The sequence below is a fragment of the Halichoerus grypus genome, chromosome 10, assembly GCF_964656455.1.
Source record: "Halichoerus grypus chromosome 10, mHalGry1.hap1.1, whole genome shotgun sequence".
In the NCBI taxonomy this organism is placed as follows: domain Eukaryota; kingdom Metazoa; phylum Chordata; class Mammalia; order Carnivora; family Phocidae; genus Halichoerus; species Halichoerus grypus.
Window position 1 is genome coordinate 37,905,001 of NC_135721.1, and position 18,126 is coordinate 37,923,126.

Consider the following 18,126-nt stretch of genomic DNA (forward strand, 5'->3'; position numbering starts at 1 on the left):
AAGCCCACGGTGGCAGGTACAAGTTTCCCAAAATTTCTATTTTAGCTTAAACTTAGGAATTTAAAAGATACAAAAAGATAGTTGCTTTCCTTGACATGACAGACTCACTTCATACATGTGAAAAAACATCTGCCAAAAACCTAAGTATAATTAACTGTAGTGTATCTTTTAGTGATTCATTCAAGTAAGAACTGTTTCATGGAAAAAAAAAAACTAGTTTATTGGCTCATAAAACTCAAACAACATACAGGTGTTTTTTGAGACAAGCATGATATGGCTTGACGCTGAAGTGCTTTATGAGAACTTCCCACTTTGTCACAAAGAATATTAAAAAGATGTGTGTTTAAAGGTCAGGATGTAATAAAACTAATAATTTTTAAAGAACAGTCTGAAGTAAAGCTAGTGTGTCTTAAACTGCAAGTGTGTGGTGGAGTACAGCGTGTGAGGAATACAGCGAGTCCTTTCGGAGTCTGGGACCACTGCACTGACCTGTGCTAAGGCTCGAGCAGTTTAATCCACTCTTATTTCTGCACCATCTGTGCAAATATCAACACAGTGGAAAAGGTTCTCAGGGACACCCAGAGGTTCACGGGTCACGCTGTTCTAAAACCGTCTCACTGCCGACTGTGACGATCTCTTGAAATACCACCTGTACCGTCCCTCAGAAAGACAAATGTTCTCTTCAGGTTTGACACCGAGAACTAGACAAGAAATTAAGAAAAACCAAAACAAAGCAGCACATATTTCAAGAGCCCAACCCGTCTGCATACCTGACGCTGAGGGGGGACTCCACCGAGAGCCCCAGGAGGGCACAGGCATCCCTTGTAAAGATGTCACAAATGTCAGCCCACTGGTTTGCATCAAGTAGGTGAACATACGGCGAGTTCTCAATCCCTTGTCTCAGGTACACAAGGCTTCCCATCAAAACCTGAATGTCTACGCAAAAACAGCAGCAATTTGTAAGTGTGAATGATCACACCCAAAATAAGGGCTGAGAAACGCAAAAATTCCCCCAACTGACATAGCCTAAATTATTAACAATGTCTCTTAAAATTCTCGTCCTTAAGCTTGGTTTCTCCCTTCAACCTAAATTAGAGAAATGGCATAGAGAGAAAGGGGAAGAAAAGGAAAACATTAAATATGAACCTTAAGTTACTTTATTCTTATATATAGCATAGTATAACTACCACTGTCTAGAGCAGTAAAGATGACATCATAAATGAGGCCATCACAGATCTCTGGCCGCAGAACGGGCCAGAACACTGGTACCCCCACACTGGCGCTCAGTGTCACTGTCACCCTGGTGCGCCCTCAGACACTGTGTGGGGGCAGTATCAGCAGCATGGGGGGTGGCCTTGCTCTTTCTCATATCTCTTACATATGGAATCCCAAAAATGCAATGTCTCTTTCATCCTAGAGGCTTCAATGTTTTACTTTTGTTCTAGGTCCAGGCAAACCTTTTTCCTAAGTGATTATCATCTACAATTCTTTCAGTTCATTAGCAAATATGTATCACATCTCCTTAAGATAAACTCAAATCCCAGTGGTGGCTTTAGGTCTGTTTCAAATATCAAAAACATTCAGGGCGCCTAGGTGGCTCAGCTGGTTAAGTGTCTGACTCTGGATTTCAGCTCAGGTCTTGATCTCAGGGTCGTGAGTTCAAGCCCCATGTTGGGCTCCACGCCCAAACAAACAGAAAAACAAGTATCAAAAACATTTGACTCCAGACTCACCTTTCTGATGATTTAGGGCAAATGGCTGAAAATTTTTAGCATATTGTAATGCCTCTCGCTGATTCGTAGTTCCACCCATTAATAAGCTAATAAAATACAGTCTGTGTAGTTTAAATTCCAAGGAGCTGTTTTGAGCTATGAGCATTTCTCGGTTTGATACTGCCCATCTAAAGAAAAAGCGGAAAAGATTTTAATGCAATTAAGAGCATAGACGAGTGTCAAAAAGTCTGAAACCTAGCAATACAATAAAAGGGTTTGTTCTGCCATCTTGTGGAAATCAGTGGTAACATCAACCCCCTGACCCAGAGACTTGTACAGAAAATAAACAGAACTACACCCAGAGAGGCACTTCAGCCAGTGAAAGTAAGAAAAAAATATTAAGTCAGATGACAGTTACATATTTAGTAAGGTTTTACACCAAGACAAAATTGACTCTGATGAGTCACATGATATTTTTGGAACTATACAAGCCCACACTTGAAGCAGATTCACTACTCAATTGCCCATATCCACTACTCTTTCCCTGTTAAACTGGCATATTTATAAATGAATCACAAGATTCTGAATGGGAACCATCTATTTTTAGACTTTTGTTGGGTACAACATTTTGTGCTACACACTTTGAGATTAAAAACAGCAAACACCGGTATTTGCCTCAAGGTGCTTTCAGTCCAATCAGGCAGATAAAACTACATATATATGTGCCAAAATGATTCGTACAAACGGTGCTAATGAGAGGAAGAACAATGTTCATTTCTGAGTGATCCACAGTACAGGGACTCAGGCCTCCACAGTACTGTCAGGATAACCCGTCTTGAGCCGGGGCTACCACTTCAGGTGGGCGCTAGAGCAGAACATACACCAGGCCAGCTGTTAAAATCAACTTTGCAATCAAGTGGTAAGGAAGCATTACTTTATTTCTGTACACATATTAAGATGCAGAAGCTGTTACTATCATATTCTCCTTTAATAGTCCCCTCCTAACCCATTTCACCAAGGACCATTGGAACCTGAACTGGGTATGAATATAAACTTGGAGTAGCTCTACAAACTACAAAAGTAACACGTCTCAGGTTATTCATAATGGATCAGCTGACTGGGATTAGACCTCACAGAACTGTACTTTTACAGGATCCTACCCTAAGGGTTGCACACGCACATGAATATTCTAATCAACCTGTGGCTGCATCCACATCTTAGAGTCCAATCATGAAGCTTCTCTGACCTAAAAATAAATGATTGTTAAAAATATTAATCACCTGAACTTTGGAAATATTTACTTAAATGTAAATAAGCCTTGAATCGTTGCCTGGCACTAACACAAATGCAGTCAAGCTGCAACACCAAGTCTGGGATAAATCCCACTGACACAAACAAGGTATTTTTGGCAGCAATCTTTCATGAATGCCCAACCATCAGTACCAAAAGTATTGTGCTTTTGGCAATCTCTAAGTTTGTCAGGCACCTTCTTGATTTCCAGTTCCAAAGAGTACATTTATTTTTTTTAATTTAATTCCAGTACAGTTAATACACAGTGTTATAGGAGTTTCATGTGTACAATAGGATTCAACAATCCCAAATCACCTGGTGCTCATCACGACAAGTGTATTCCTCAATCCCCATCACCTATTTCACCCACCTCCCCTCTGGTGACCATCAGTTTGTTCTCTTAAGAGTCTGTTTATTGGTTTGTTTTTTTTAATTTTATGTTTTTATTAAAGATTTTATTTATTTATTTTGACAGAGAGAGACAGCGAGAGAGGGAACACAAGCAGGGGGGAGTGGGAGAGGGAGAAGCAGGCTTCCCGCTGAGCAGAGAGCCCGACGTGGGGCTCGATCCCAGAACCCTGGGATCATGACCTGAGCTGAAGGTAGACGCTTAAGGACTGAGCCACCCAGACATCCCTGTTTTTTGGTTTCTCTCTCTCTTTTCCTTTGCCTGTTTTCTTAAATTCCACATGAGTGGAAACACATGGTATTTGTCTTTCTCTGACTGACTGACTTCACTTAGCATTATGCCCTCTAGCTCCATCCATGTCATTGCAAATGGCCAGATTTCATTCATTCTTTTTTTATGGCTGAATAATATTCCATTATGAATCTATACCACATCTTCTTCATCCATTCATCTATCGAAAGACACTTGGACCAAGGAGTACATTTAAATCAGGTTACTTACCAAAGTTTATCCTACTCCCTCACACTCATTAAGAGCATGAGTATGTTTTCCTACTAACAAGTAAGGAGAGGCAGCAAGCTTTTTCTTTTTTCAGTTTCTGATATGAGGTACATGTGTAAAAGTTTGTAGTCAAAGAAGAGACCTAACAGAGAGTAACTACAAATTTTAATAAACAATGAAAGCCAGCAGAGAAAGGGCAAAGTCCTTAAGTAGGCAATTCACAAAGGAAGAAAATCTATTTCATCTTCCCAGATGTTCAGGATATAATATTACAGGGGGGGAAAGTTGTGATATGTAGGAAAATTAACTATGACCCCAAAGAAGTTGGATTGCACACATTATTTACCAACTGCTCTGGCACGGGCTGGGACAACCCAGAACAGGGCACCAGCTATCAGAGCAGCACCAGGAGGCTAGAAACAACGGGAGGACACACCACGGAGTAGTAGCTAACTAGCTAACCACGAGTAGTAGGCAGTCCAGAGGACAGTGATTTAACACACACTCTATGCTGTCCAATGTTTTCTAAATGTTCTATAATGAACATATATTACTTTTATAGTTAAGAAGGTAATAACTCTTTAAGCAAATGCAAAAGTAAACAAAATTTCTTAACTTCCTTTTTTTATCAGAACTTACAGACTAATTGCAAATTGCATTTCCTAAAAGTAATTCAAGCCATGAATTATGAATTTAAGCTCTGCAAACTCTAAATATATGTAACCCATTTAACTTGGAGAGGTATTTACTTAGACAACATAGTTCCTAATTAACCACTTATTTTTACCCACCTTCAAATTTAGCTATAAACAAGGCTACAAAATAATCAGAAATAACTATCCATTTCTGTAATATGCTGCGGGTTCACCTCTAGGAGATGAGCAGGCAAGACAACTACATGCTTGCTGTCTGAGGGTAACAGATGCTCAGTGACCAACCACTGACAGACCTGGAAAAAAGTGATGTGGTTGGCTGTGATCATGATGCACATCTGTTATTTATGTAGTGATTTGTGGACCGAAGAGCTGGTAGGACCCTTTGTAGTTTATGCAATTACTTACAGTTAATATACTGTGGTAACTGAAATCTGAACCTTGTTGTTGGGGGGAACCTCAAATGTGGTAACTGAAATCCAGGCATACTGAAATTGTACAGAGAAGACAGCCCATAGGCTCAATAGAGAAGGCAGCGAGGGGAGAAAGAGCATCTCACAGGGAGGTTATTCTGTAGATACCAGGAAGGCCCAGAGCAGCACAACGGAGACAGATGCAACGTCTGAGGAACTGAGCAAGTCCATGTGTCTATGGCACAACTCTTAAAAGAATCAGAAAGAAAACTAGTTTTCTTTTTCTCACCAAGATCCCTGTCCCTCCGCTTTTCTCTTCTGAGAGGAAGAGAGCTCGGATGGAAAACCAAGAGGTTTATGCCAGGAGGGGAAGTTATGCAACATAGGGGTGGGTGTCGAGGAAGAAAGCAATGGTTGGCCAACAGGATGAACTAGAGGCGTTTGTCATGTGGTGTGAAGAATCAAAGGAGGAAAATAGCCATGCTGAGAATAGAATAGAGACAGAGGTGCAGCCAAGAAAAACACACAAACATATTCAGGTAACTTGATCTAGCAACTTTCATTACCGTCGAGTGACGTGTCCAGGTGAATTAACCGTCGAGTGACGTGTCCAGGTGAATTAAAGTTAGTCTAGATAGAAGACCTGTTTGCTTTATGACATTAGAAGCCATGATCCTACCTCCCAATGTAGGTGCTGGTTAATTTTTGCAAAAGTACAATCAGAAAGTGAGCAGCTGAGAACAGAGTTGAAAACCTCAAGGCCCAGGCTCAATTACCACATTTTCTACAGCTTTCCTAAACAATCTCTCCATCCACAGAACTCTAGATGTCCTTTATCTGAACTTCTCACATGGCTCATCTCACAATCTGTTTGGTAGGGCAGTTTCCAGTCTTTTATATGGCAGGAACTCTGTCTTGCTCATCTCGGCACAACCCCTTACTTTGAAGGGGGACTACTGATAAAGAGTACAGATTAGTAGAGCCAACTACTCATGGACTTCAATCTTAGCTCTGCAGTATGAATTTGGGCAATCTGTTACTCAATTCTCTAAAATCTGTTTCCTTACTGTAACACAGTGGTACCTCAAAGGGTTGGGGGCAGCAAATGAGGGGCTAATTAAAGCACTGAGCACAGAGACAGGCACAGACAGATACTCAATAATAAGCTTCTTAATTTGTATTTACTGAATGAATGAACTCTAACAGTTCTTCAAAGTCATCATTTTTAATAAGAAAATTATACTTAAAAGACAAGAGTTATTTGGGCACTCCCATGTAGTATTCAGTGCTGTTTTGATTTTTACAGCACCAACAGTGTGGGAATACGATGATATGCGATATACGATGATATCCTCTTCAAAAAACTTGTCAAGTTTTATTTATTTATTTGACAGAGAGAGAGAGAGAGAGAGAGAGAGCGCACGCGCACACACAAGCAAGGGGGGCGGCAGGCAGATGGAGTGGGAGAAGCAGACTCTCCGCTGAGCAGGGAACCCAATGCGGGGGCTAGATCCCAGGATACTGGGATCATGACCTGAGCTGAACGCAGACGCTTAACTGATGGAGCAACCCAGGTATCCCAAAATTTGTCACACTGAATATTTGGGTATTTGATTCGCTGAGCAGGAATAAAGGGTAGGAGGCAGTCATAGCCTTAATTAACCTGGTAATAACCAAATCCAAATACTACAAAGCACAGGAAACTACAAAAGCATGAAATATAATTGGCCCCCAAAACAACCCACTGTCTATAATGCAACAGAAGACACATGATCAAGACACATAAAAAACTAGTGAAAGGGGCGCCTGGGTGGCTTAGTCGCTGGGCATCTCCCTTTGGCTCGGGTCGTGATCCCAGGGTCCTGGGATCGAGCCCTGCATCGGGAAGCCTGCTTCTCCCTCTCCCACTCCCCCTACTTGTGTTCCCTCTCTCGCTGTGTCTCTGTCAAATAAATAAATAAATAAATCTTAAAAAAAAAAACAACTAGTGAAAATCTTAAGGAGTGCTGTATTCTGGATAATGGCATTTCCAGCAGAAAACTTTCAATTTTAATTTTTAAAAGAAAACAACTAGCATGATACTACAACCAACAAGCTAGCTAAACATTCAATTAAATTATAATTTCACCTTTTTTTTTTTTTTAAGATTTTTTATTTACTTATTTGACAGAGAGCGAGACAGCGAGAGAGGGAACACAAGCAGGGGCAGTGGGAGAGGGAGAAGCAGGCCTCCCGCTGAGCGAGGAGCCCGACGTGGGGCTCGATCCCAAGACCCTGGGCTCATGACCTGAGCCGAAGGCAGACGCTCAACGACTGAGCCACCCAGGCGCTCCCGTTTTGTTTTTTTTTTAAATTCTGCTCCCAAATCTCCAATGTGGGCCATGAGAGCACCATCAGCTTTAGAACTATTCCTTGTTTAAAGGAACACCATAGGATGGAGGAACCCCGCCCCCCAACAAAGCCACCAGTAGTAAGTAAGGTCACTGATGTCACAATTATCTCTGTTCACTGCCACTATATTCTCTAATAAAGAGATCTTTTGTGCCTCTTCCATAAAAAGACCTCAAAACAATACTACTGACTTAGGTGACTAAGTTAGAAGCAACCCACATCCACACAATTATCCCACAAAGCATTAAGCATTAATTATCCTAACTGCCAGGCCTCTGAAAAGACTTGGCACATTGTTAGCTCCATATTTAGAATTTCCACGTTATTCCAAAAATAATTAAAACAAGATCCCACCTCCACAGTTAGCTGTTGTCCTGCAGGAACCTAGCTGACAGCCCCATCTATTTACCCCTCTCCACTCATAATTTTGCCGATCTGGGTTGGTGCCTATTTCTGGTAATAATGAAATAAAAATACCTCTTGCCAATTCCCACAGCAGACACTCCACTACACCTTTCACTGCATTTTTAGAGGCTTACAAATATATTCTTTTCTGGTCTCCTTTACGGGCACATTCTTGGGGGGTAAAAGCTGAAATTCCGGGATATTAATGACATTTCTTTACTCCACAGGTGTGGACTTGGCTGAATGTTACTGGTGACCAAGTCAAGTGCTTAAAAAATTCAGAGAATGGCAAAAATGACAAAAATCAAAGTTCACCCAAAAGGGTTAGAATCCTATAACTTTGCTTTAGAGACCATGGCTAATATTTCATTTCTGAGATATTTTCAAATGGCAGTTTCTCAGATAATCCATGGATTGAGTCCATCACTGGGACTACAAACATTTTACTCACCTAGGAACTGGTGTGAATCTTTGTCCTTCTTACATGCTATTTTAAAAACACCACAAACTACAGTATTACACATCTGGATCTACTTAAGAAAACAACACACACATTTCTAACTTGAGCCTCTGAGTAATGCAGTGTCTGGTAAGAGTGCCCAACAGCTACATGTGGAAAGTGGCCACCATACTGGACAGCACAGTTCTACAGATTAGTGATTTTTTTAAAAAAAGTACTTAAATATGGGGCACCTAGGTGGCTCAGTCAGTTAAGTATCTGACTCTTCGTATCGGCTCAGGTCACGATCTCAGGGCCGTGGGATCAAGCCCCACGTCAGGCTCTGTGCTGGGTGCAGAGTCTGCTTGGGATTCTCTCTCCCTCTCCCCCTACTCACGCTCTCTCTAAAATAAAATAAGTAAATCTTAAAAAAAAAAAAAAAGTACTTAAATATGACATGCTTTATTTACTGCTAATTTCCTACAACAAACCCCAAAAGATTTTACAACCTAAATCAATCTAAATAAGAGATCAGCATTTTACAAACATAAACTCCAGAGTTTTTCCTCTTGGTTCCCATTCCTGGCCTAGTTCAGCTCCTTATTCTTTCAAACACTTAATCTTAGGGACAGTTTGTTTCAATTTTGCCCTTCTTTTTAAGAAGATTCCCAATTCCTCTATAGTCATGGTTCACCCACTCGTTTCCAATATCCTCAAGTGAGGATATATTGTACTCTTCCTCCTGAAGAATACCTGTTGTGTTGGAACTGCATATAAACTTTTGCTAGCAACAAACATAAAACAGATAACAGAAAATGATGTTACCACCCTAAGTATTTCTTCCCTTTTGGCCTTTATAGTCCACTGAACTATCTTCTGTATCCTTTTCACCGGGTACCTCTTTCCATTTTCAATTAGCTTCTTTTTAATAGAGTAGCTCCTTCACCACCACACTTAGTGCATGGGCACAGTGAGTTAAAAATGCATGCCTTCACTTACCTCTTCTGCCTTTTCAGAATTAAGAACCACCCTGAACAAAACGAACAAAAATAAAAACAAAAACTCAAACTCTGGAAAAAAAAATCCAACTTGTTCAAACTTTGATTCCTTTTCTCCAATGGTATATCTATCAGAGCCTTCTTTCTTCTGTGGCTCTATGTGGCTATTAAAAAAAAAATGCCTGGGTCAGCAAGACTGCCCACCTATAGGAAGCCAAAACTAAAAACAAAACAGACACCAGAAACTGCTTAATCATTGTCACCCCCATTTCCAGTGGTAGTCAAGGCTCTCTGATCAGGTACTACAGCTTGCTCCCTTCATTTTCATTTTCTAAAACCTTTCTCCATGTATAAACTGTTTTCTTCACTGATACTACAATTTCTCTAAGTCTGGCAAGCATTTTCTTCTCCTTAGAGCCACTGTTCACACCACAAAGAGACCACAATGGCAAGCTCATCCCACACCCCTCTGTGGTTTTTATTTCTAGCCCCACCTAATCACTAGGCTTGGAGAGGGGGTGTCCTCTCATTTTTCAACAGCCTGTCTGATACTGTTCATGGCCTGTCTAATCTAAAATCCTTCTGTGGTCTAAACTAACAAAATCTTTCTCTTTCTTCTGTGAAAAATTCTTTTAACTTCACTCTCTCTCTTTCTCATAACCATTCAGTCATTTTCTGTTCCCTCATAGCATTCTACTGAGGCTTTCCAAACAGAACTGCAAATTCTTCTAAAGGAGTGCTAGGAGGCCCCTGGGCCTGCTTCTCAGTGTTGAAAAACCAGGTTTCCAAGTCTGCAAAGTTCTAAGTCAGATCCTAGGCTGTGGGAAGTCCACCAAGGTAACACTGCTCTTTGAAACACCTTTCGGAAGGCAACCAACTGGCTTCTCCTGAAGACAGCACTTTCAAAATGTCAGTAATGGGCACATACCTGCAAGGACAGTTCCTACTCTTCTAGTACTTCTCCATCTCTCTGTATTAAGTTACTATTAATCTCTCGTTGAACTAGTTACTTTTGGCTTTACTTCTATCTACCACATGAAGGAGGGGGTCATGTCTGTTCAAAGTTCTCCTTCAAATTATTCCATCATTTATTGAAGTATGCAATAAGCTATCTAAGGAAGTACCATGCTAGGTGCCAAAAAGAACTTAAAAAATAGATAAAGCAATCTGGATGAGAAGAAAAATCTGTACACAAACTCAGAAATATAAAGGGCAGGAACAAAAGAGTAGGCTGTGTCCTAACTAGAGCTGTGTATATAATTAGCTGTTCCCACTTCTCTCTGCCTTAGCACCATTCTTTTCTGCCTTCTTTCCACTGTCTACTACTTGTAAATGATAGTTAATGCCCTCCAAAGTTCCTTCCATGGTCTCTATCCATACTAATTTTTGTGGTTGGCCTCTGCCTCCTCAACTGTTCAGGCTGCCTGGAGGAATTGATGCAGCCCCTCATGGGGGTTCCAAGACATAGCCTCCCAGCAGGTGCAAATAGAAGGTGCCACACGACTGAAAGATACTCTCTGCCTTGTATCCAAACCAGATTTCTCCAAACTGATGTCCCATATTTTTCAACTTTTGCTACAAGCTGAATGAAGTGAATTCTCTGTACCTTGCACATTAAGGATGCTGAGGAAATACCTGCTTTGTATCTACCAGGAATAGGTAAGAACTGGAAAAGTTTGAGTTGCTGTAACAGACATTTCTATTAAGCTATCATTTCAAAACTTCGGTTCTGCAGAACTCCAGTTTTGTGGGTTTTAGTGTTTTGGGGGGATGGGGACAAGAACAAGGATTCTTTGGTCAAATATGCATGGGAAACAAGAGTTCGACAAAGTTAAATGAGTTTCTTTACTGATGGCCCCTGGAATGTGCTACGGTCTCTTGGAGAAGAGTATTCGGGGGACATCATGTGAAGCGTTTTCATGTGACCTTTTGACTCCATATCCTTTTCTTCCACAAAGCACTTCCAGGCCTTGATCCCTCCTCTATAAAATGAGTACTTATTTCATAGGGTTATAATGAGGATTTAATAAGTGAATACATGTAAAATGCTGAAAACAATGCTAGGTATATAATAAGCACTCAAGAAGAGTTAACTATAATTGCTGCTATATTCCCCTATGCTGATACTATTTAATATGCCAATATTCCCAGAAGAGTGAAATTTTGAAAAATTTTTTACTTTGTAGTAATTCCCACTGTTACTACACCAAGTGGACAGAATGAGCCCTCCCTTTGCCTGAGAGGCACTGCTTGAGACTCCAAGTAACAGAAAACATTTATAGAAAAATTGATATATATGATATAGTTATCAGTAAGAAACAGATCTTACAGAAAAAGCACAAAGTGAAAAGGGTGTTATAAATTTTCTTCATTCCAGAAGAAAGAGCCTTCAGTACTTGGAGAGCTGAGGTGGTCTAAATGCTCAGCACAGTCTCTGGCACACAGTAGGCACTCAACACAAGCTGGATGAGAAGCCTGAGAAATTAGTGGATAAATGACTATTTCCTTGAACAGCTCAAATATTATTTCCAAATCACTATAAAACAACTGGGAAACCCATACATTTCTCTATTTAGGCTCCCTCACTCTTCTCTGTAGATGTTTAATCATATAGGTGAAATATGAAAGTAGATAGAAGAGTGGTTGCTATATTCTGTTTAAGAGTTATTAGTGGTGGGCGCCTGGGTGGCTCAGTTGGTTAGGCGACTGCCTTCGGCTCAGGTCATGATCCTGGAGTCCCGGGATCGAGTCCCGCATCGGGCTCCCTGCTTGGCAGGGAGTCTGCTTCTCCCTCTGACCCTCCTCCCTCTCATGCTCTCTGTCTCTCATTCTCTCTCTCTCTCAAATAAATAAAATCTTTAAAAAAAGAAAAAAAAGAGTTATTAGTGGTACTTGGCAGAATTTAATCTCCCAATGTGTGAAAATCTAACATTTGCTAAAAATAAAAAATAAATAAATAAACTGTAAAGGTAATGTGCGCCATACACAATGGTACTATTTGATGTCTTTTAAAGATACAGTACCTACCTGCCTCATATTTATAATTTATACAGGAATTTATCATTTATAAACTTACACAGGAATCTATCTCTCCATGTTCATCTGAGCTAGTTTCAGAACTTTGAAAATTTTTAAAAAACTGATAAATGATCAGAAAAAAAACTAAGCTATGAAGAATTAAATTGGTTAATGGAAGAAAAAATTGGTGCATTTTATAAAAATCAACAAGAATCTTCCCAACTATTTTTTTTTTCCTGAAAACAATGATCTCAAATACTTCCAATTTTAAAGTACCAGAATTCTATGGCTAGAACCTCACACCAGTATCACTGTTTCTATCATCCAGTTTCTTCCCTTTACTTTATGACCTTTTCTTTCTTTTTATAAAACCTGGTAATCCTCACATTAAAAAATTCTAGGACAGGGGTCGGCAAATTATGGCCAAGGTCCAAATATGGCTTGCTGCCCATATTGTACACCAGATGGCCAAGATGGTTTTTTTGTTTGTCTCTTTTTTTTTACATTTTTAAAGGGCTATAAAATAAATCGAAGAAGAATATTCGACAGAGACCTTATATGGCTAGCAAAACCTAAAATATTTACTCTGACCCTTTACAAAAAACTTTGCTTCCTGCTCTAGGGTATTATTTATCACAGCTTACTCAGTAATTCAAGATAATTTATATCAATGATAAGTTCACAGTGAATCAATACATTTTATGGTGGTAATTAGCACAGAACTCCTTCGTAACAATATTTGTGGTCTTCATGCCTACCATTTAGTTCCAATAACCAACTAAGTTGTTTTTTTAGAATGCTAGCAGAGAACCCCGCACAGTATGGAAGTTCAAGTATCAAACTCAGACCACCTGAACAATAGTACTTCAGTTATAATGCTAGTCTAAAGTAGTGGAATAGCCTGGATATAGGAAACCCTTTTTCTCTCTTGAGAATTCAGATCAACTGATAAGCAAAGAACGCTCAAACCATTTTATCCTCTTTGTACATCCCCCGTTCTTACTTAAGTTAAAAGGAAGAAAATAATTCTTCCTTGCTTTCTCTGAAGTCTACCCCAGGTGAGAGGTACAGATGTATATGTGTGTGTATATATCAAAATCTCAAATGTGTTTTCTAATTAGGTTTCCTTATAGAGAGTTCTCCCCAAGTATTCGAAAGAAAACAAACACAGAAACTTACTCCAGAGCAGGTCTCAGAACTCTGACTTTTAATGCTTCTAATATTCGATTTAACTCCACAAATGGTTCTTTCTGACTTGGGTCTACAGAAAGACCGGATTCCTGACAAAAATAGAATGAACTTTTGTTAGCAGTAATAAGGTAAAGAGATATGGTAAAAACATATTCTAAATTATAAAATATGGGTCAATCCATTAAAAATAATTTCTAACATGTATTTCTATGGTGCAGACTGATGACTGAGCCCTACTATCATTCTTTCTAATAGTAGTAGAATCCCTTTGTATTCCATACAGAGCCGAGTACATAACTGTATGGAATAAAGCTGGATATGACTTTGTGAGTTGTAAATTCTGGCCAGCGAAACAGAAACATACACTCTTTGCCCCTTTCTGGAATACCAAAAGGTGTAGCTAGAGTTCTGACTGCTATCCTGGACCATAAGGACAGGGACACCTTAGAAACAGCAGAGCTACAAGGAAGCTAGGTCCCTAAAAGCCTCATGGAGCATAGCTACTATATCTGCTGTGGATGGCTTACCACCTCCTATTTCTGTGCAAGAGACATAAACTTCATTTTTTTTTTTTTTTAAAGCACTGGTATTTTGGGTCTTTGTTACTTATAAATAAGCTTAATCCTAACCCAACATAACTCCCTTTAGGAAATTTATACAGACACACACAAAATTCCCATAAGGAATAGAGAAAGACCCGAGTTACTGTTTTTCTGAATTGTTTAAAATAGAAGGGGTGCCTGGCTGGCTCAGTCGGTAGAGCATGCAACTCTTGATCTTGGGGTTGTGAGTTCAAGACCCACATGGGGTGTAGAGATTACTTAAAAATAAAATCTTTTAAAAAATAAAAAATAAAATAAAATAGAAAAGGCTTAGATTAGAGGTCTGGTTTACAGACTGGCTTTAAACTATTTAATCTTTATAGTCCTTCATTTTTCTAAACAGAAAACACAATAGCACATGGTGGCTTAGAATACAGTTTGAAGACGTCAATTTGGGACTGAATCCTAGTTCCTTCACGAAGGAACTTGTATGGCCTTGGGCAAACCACTTCTCCAGACCTCACCTTCCTTATCTATAGAATGGAAGCAATTTCTAGCAATTTCTATCTCACAGGATTGCAGTGAGGAATAAAGGCAGGGGTTGGCTTGTGGACTCAACACATGACAGTTGGCACCATCATGACTAGGTGATACTGGTGGACTATTCTGAGATCCCCAACCTTATGTCTACTAGCAAAAAAGACAAAAGCTGCTCACCTGAAGTAAATTTTAGCTTAAAACTCATCTGATAAACAAAATGCTACAAGTTGGGCCAGATTCTTCTCTGCTATCCTACCTTCCCTATTAAAAGAGGAAATGGAGAAAGTAGTATCACTTTTGACCCCTTGGTTGATGACCTGGGACCAATGTGATGTGGCAGGGATAAGGAAAAAACAATTCAAATAAGAAGTTCTAGAATTGTAGTTTTCACCAAAAAAAAAAAAAAAAAGACCTCCTAGTACAATGAGGTCACCCTGATATTAAAAATCTCTCTACGGCCAGCAGAAGATTCAAAGACCCCAAGGAGCCCCCTCGTTTTCTGTTGCATGTCCTCACACACCGGCACGCTGTTACCTGGCAGAGCTCTTCAGCTACATCCAGCATTCCTTGTCGAAAGAAGTGCTCCACCATCACCTCATTGAGGAGCCTCTGACTGTCTGCCTGCCAGCAGCCGTCTATTCCCACACTGCTAATGTCAGAATCAAAATTCTGAAAAAAAAAAAGAAAACGGATCAGGAATTGACTAGGATAGATCACTTTATAGGATTTTCACCCCACCTAACAGAAAGAGTGCCCTTCATTTTGCTCAAATATCCACAGTAAGGACCCAATTCAAATCATCTGCAGCCTATGAAAGAAGTCGTTTTTCCACTGCTCCGTTCTAAAACTTGTCACTCTCGTTGATTGATTATTGCTAGAAGAGTAAATGAGTACATTTTCAGAGGGTATTTTGGGAAAATACATTTAATCATTTCAAATAAATTTATTTCTACACAATATAGCAATATTTTCAGGTGTACAGTGCTACCTAGAAAAACATATTCAATGCAGCATTGTCTAATTGGAAAAGAGAGAAAACCCATCATTATGGTAGGCCCTAATCCAATAGGACTGGTATCCTTATAAAAAGAGGAAATTAGGACACAGGTAAGTACAGAGGAAAGACCCCTGTGTTAGGGACTGAATGTCTGTATGTGTCCACCCCCCCCCTCCCAAATTCCTACACTGAAGCCCTAACCACCAATGTGGCTATATTTGGAGAAGGTCTGCGAGGAGGAGATAAAGGTTAAATGAAGTCATAAAGGTGGGGCCCTAATCCAATACCACTGGTGCTCTTATAAGACAAGGGAAAAACACCAGCGTGTTCTCTGTCTCTCCACCCTGTGAGGATACAGTGAGAAGGCAGTCATCTATAAGCCAGGAAGGAGGTTGTCTGCCCTCAATAGGAAATGAGTTGGCCAGCACCTTGATCTTGGACTTCCCAATCTCCAGAACTGTAAGAAAAATAAGTTTCTATTGTTTAAACAACCTAGTCTATGGTATTTTTTCTTGGCACCTCAAACAGATGAAGACCCCATGTGAAGATCCCAGGAGAAGGTGGCTATCTACCAGCCAAGAAGACAGGCCTCAGCAGAAACCAACCCTGCCAGCACTTATCTTGAACTTCTAGTCTCCAGAGCTGTGGAAAAATAAAGGTCTGTTTAAGCCACCCAGTCTGTGGCATTTTGTTATAGGAGCCCTAGCAAATTAATATACTCCTTTATTGGTTAAATGAAATGGTAGTTGCTAATATTCTAATATTACTATTCATAATGAAAAAGTGAGGTTCATTACTATATATCTACTAATATGAAAAAATGGCCATGACACCTTAAGTGAAAAAAGCAAGTTTTACAAAATTATGACCCCATTTTTGTTTTTTAAAAAAGGAATACTTGCAAATGCTTAGGAAAAAAATCCAAAAGAATATAAAGTATTAGCAGAGATTACCACTGGAGATTACCACTCTCCACAAAAGAGCAAATATTCCTTTTATGATAAACTGAAAGATTTTCTTAAAACACACGTTAAGAGTTCCAGTTCTGGGTAAGATTTACATGTAAGCACATTCCACCCTGTCTATCCCACTGAATGCAGTTATAAAATCAGCAGTGAAGGCAGCAGCCATTTGAGGACACTAAAAAGTGATTCTAGATCTTCCTCCACTTATGATGGGTTAAATCCTGATAAACATAACATAAACTGAAAATAACATAAACTGAAAATGAATTTAGTATACCTAACCTACCAAACATCATAGCTTAGCCTAGCCTATCTTACACATGCTCAGATGCTTACATTAGCCTATAGTTGGGTAAAATCATCAACACAAAGCCCATTTTATAACAAAGTATTGACTATCTCATGTAATTTACTCAATACAGTAATGAAAGTGAAAACCAGAATGGTGATAAGAGTATTAAAACGCTTCTAAGTGTACTGGTCGTTCACCCTCGTGATCGTGTAGCTGACGGGGAGCTGCAGCTCAGTGCTGCTGCCCAGCATTCACAAGAGTAACATACTGCATAGTGCTGCCAGCCCTGGAAAAGGTAAAAATTCGAAAGTCCAAGTATAGTTTCTACCGGAAGCATATCGCTTTCACACCATCATAAAGTAAAAAAAAATTGTAAGTCAAATCATCCTAAGTCGGGGACCATCGACAGTAGTAAGTGGACTGGGAAGAGGGTCACAGAACTAGTGGTGAGTTTACTACTTTTCTCCCTCCAATACCTCTCAGCCTGGATGCGATACAGCCAAAACACAGAACTAGGCATCCAGAATGTGGACACAGTGTTCCAGGGGAAGCCCTCTAGTTCCAGCATGAAAAACAGGAATGGGTTTCTCCTATCACCCAGAGAGGAAGAGAAATCACATGTATTTTCCCTCCATTTTCTTGCACCTCTAGTTCAAGGCAGTCTGACGGTACATTAGTTTTCTATTGCAACTTAAATCAACACAATTTTATTATCTCACAGCTTGACAGATCAGAAGTCCAATAGGCTCACACCGTTTCTCTGCTCCAGGTCCCACAAAGCTGAAATCAAGGTGTCAGTGAACTAGGCTCTTATCTGGGAGAATACAAGATGAATCTGCTTCCAGGCTCGTTCAGGTTGCAGAATAAAGTTCCAGGCAGTTTTTTTTTTTTTTTTAAGATTTTATTTATTTATTTGAGAGAGAGAGAATGAGAGAGAGCACATGAGAGGGGGGAGGGTCAGAGGGAGAAGCAGACTCCCTGCCGAGCAGGGAGCCCGATGCGGGACTCGATCCAGGGACTCCAGGATCATGACCTGAGCCGAAGGCAGTCGCCTAACCAACTGAGCCACCCAGGCGCCCAAGTTCCATGCAGCTTTCAGACCACGGTCCTTGTTTCCTAATTGGCTGTAGGGGTTGTTCTCAGCTTCTAGAAGCCACTCACATTCCCTGGCTCATGGTCCCCTCTATGTTCAAAAGCCACCAACAGAGGTGACATCCCTCACACTCTGAATCTGCTTTTTCTCTTTCTACCAACCTCCACTGCTTTTACGGGCTCCTGTAAAATGTACCAGGCTCACCTAGATAATCTCCCCATTTTAAGGTCGACTGCTTAGTAACCTTAATTATACCTGTGAAATCCCTTCAAAGCAG

The 18,126-nt window shown here is 40.1% G+C and overlaps 1 protein-coding gene and 1 long non-coding RNA gene across 5 annotated transcripts in view; one reads left to right on the plus strand and one right to left on the minus strand.

Moving 5' to 3' along the window:
* The window catches only part of RMND5A (required for meiotic nuclear division 5 homolog A), a 62,272-nt gene that overhangs the window by 9,764 nt on the left and 34,382 nt on the right, over positions 1-18,126 (minus strand). For 3 of the 4 annotated variants that reach the window (XM_078056331.1, XM_078056329.1, XM_078056330.1), the window contains exons 3-7: positions 15,037-15,171; positions 13,409-13,509; positions 2,893-2,958; positions 1,734-1,900; positions 771-936 (exon numbers count right to left, since the gene is read on the minus strand). In XM_078056331.1, coding sequence (XP_077912457.1) covers positions 771-936; positions 1,734-1,900; positions 2,893-2,958; positions 13,409-13,509; positions 15,037-15,171 — 635 coding nt within the window. The remainder of the gene's footprint in view (positions 1-770; positions 937-1,733; positions 1,901-2,892; positions 2,959-13,408; positions 13,510-15,036; positions 15,172-18,126) is intronic. The other variant, XM_036076165.2, reaches the window with a different exon arrangement.
* LOC144379215 (uncharacterized) lies at positions 10,740-16,171 on the plus strand. Its single transcript, XR_013441720.1, has 2 exons — positions 10,740-10,870; positions 16,028-16,171. It is a non-coding gene; the product is annotated as an uncharacterized LOC144379215 (long non-coding RNA).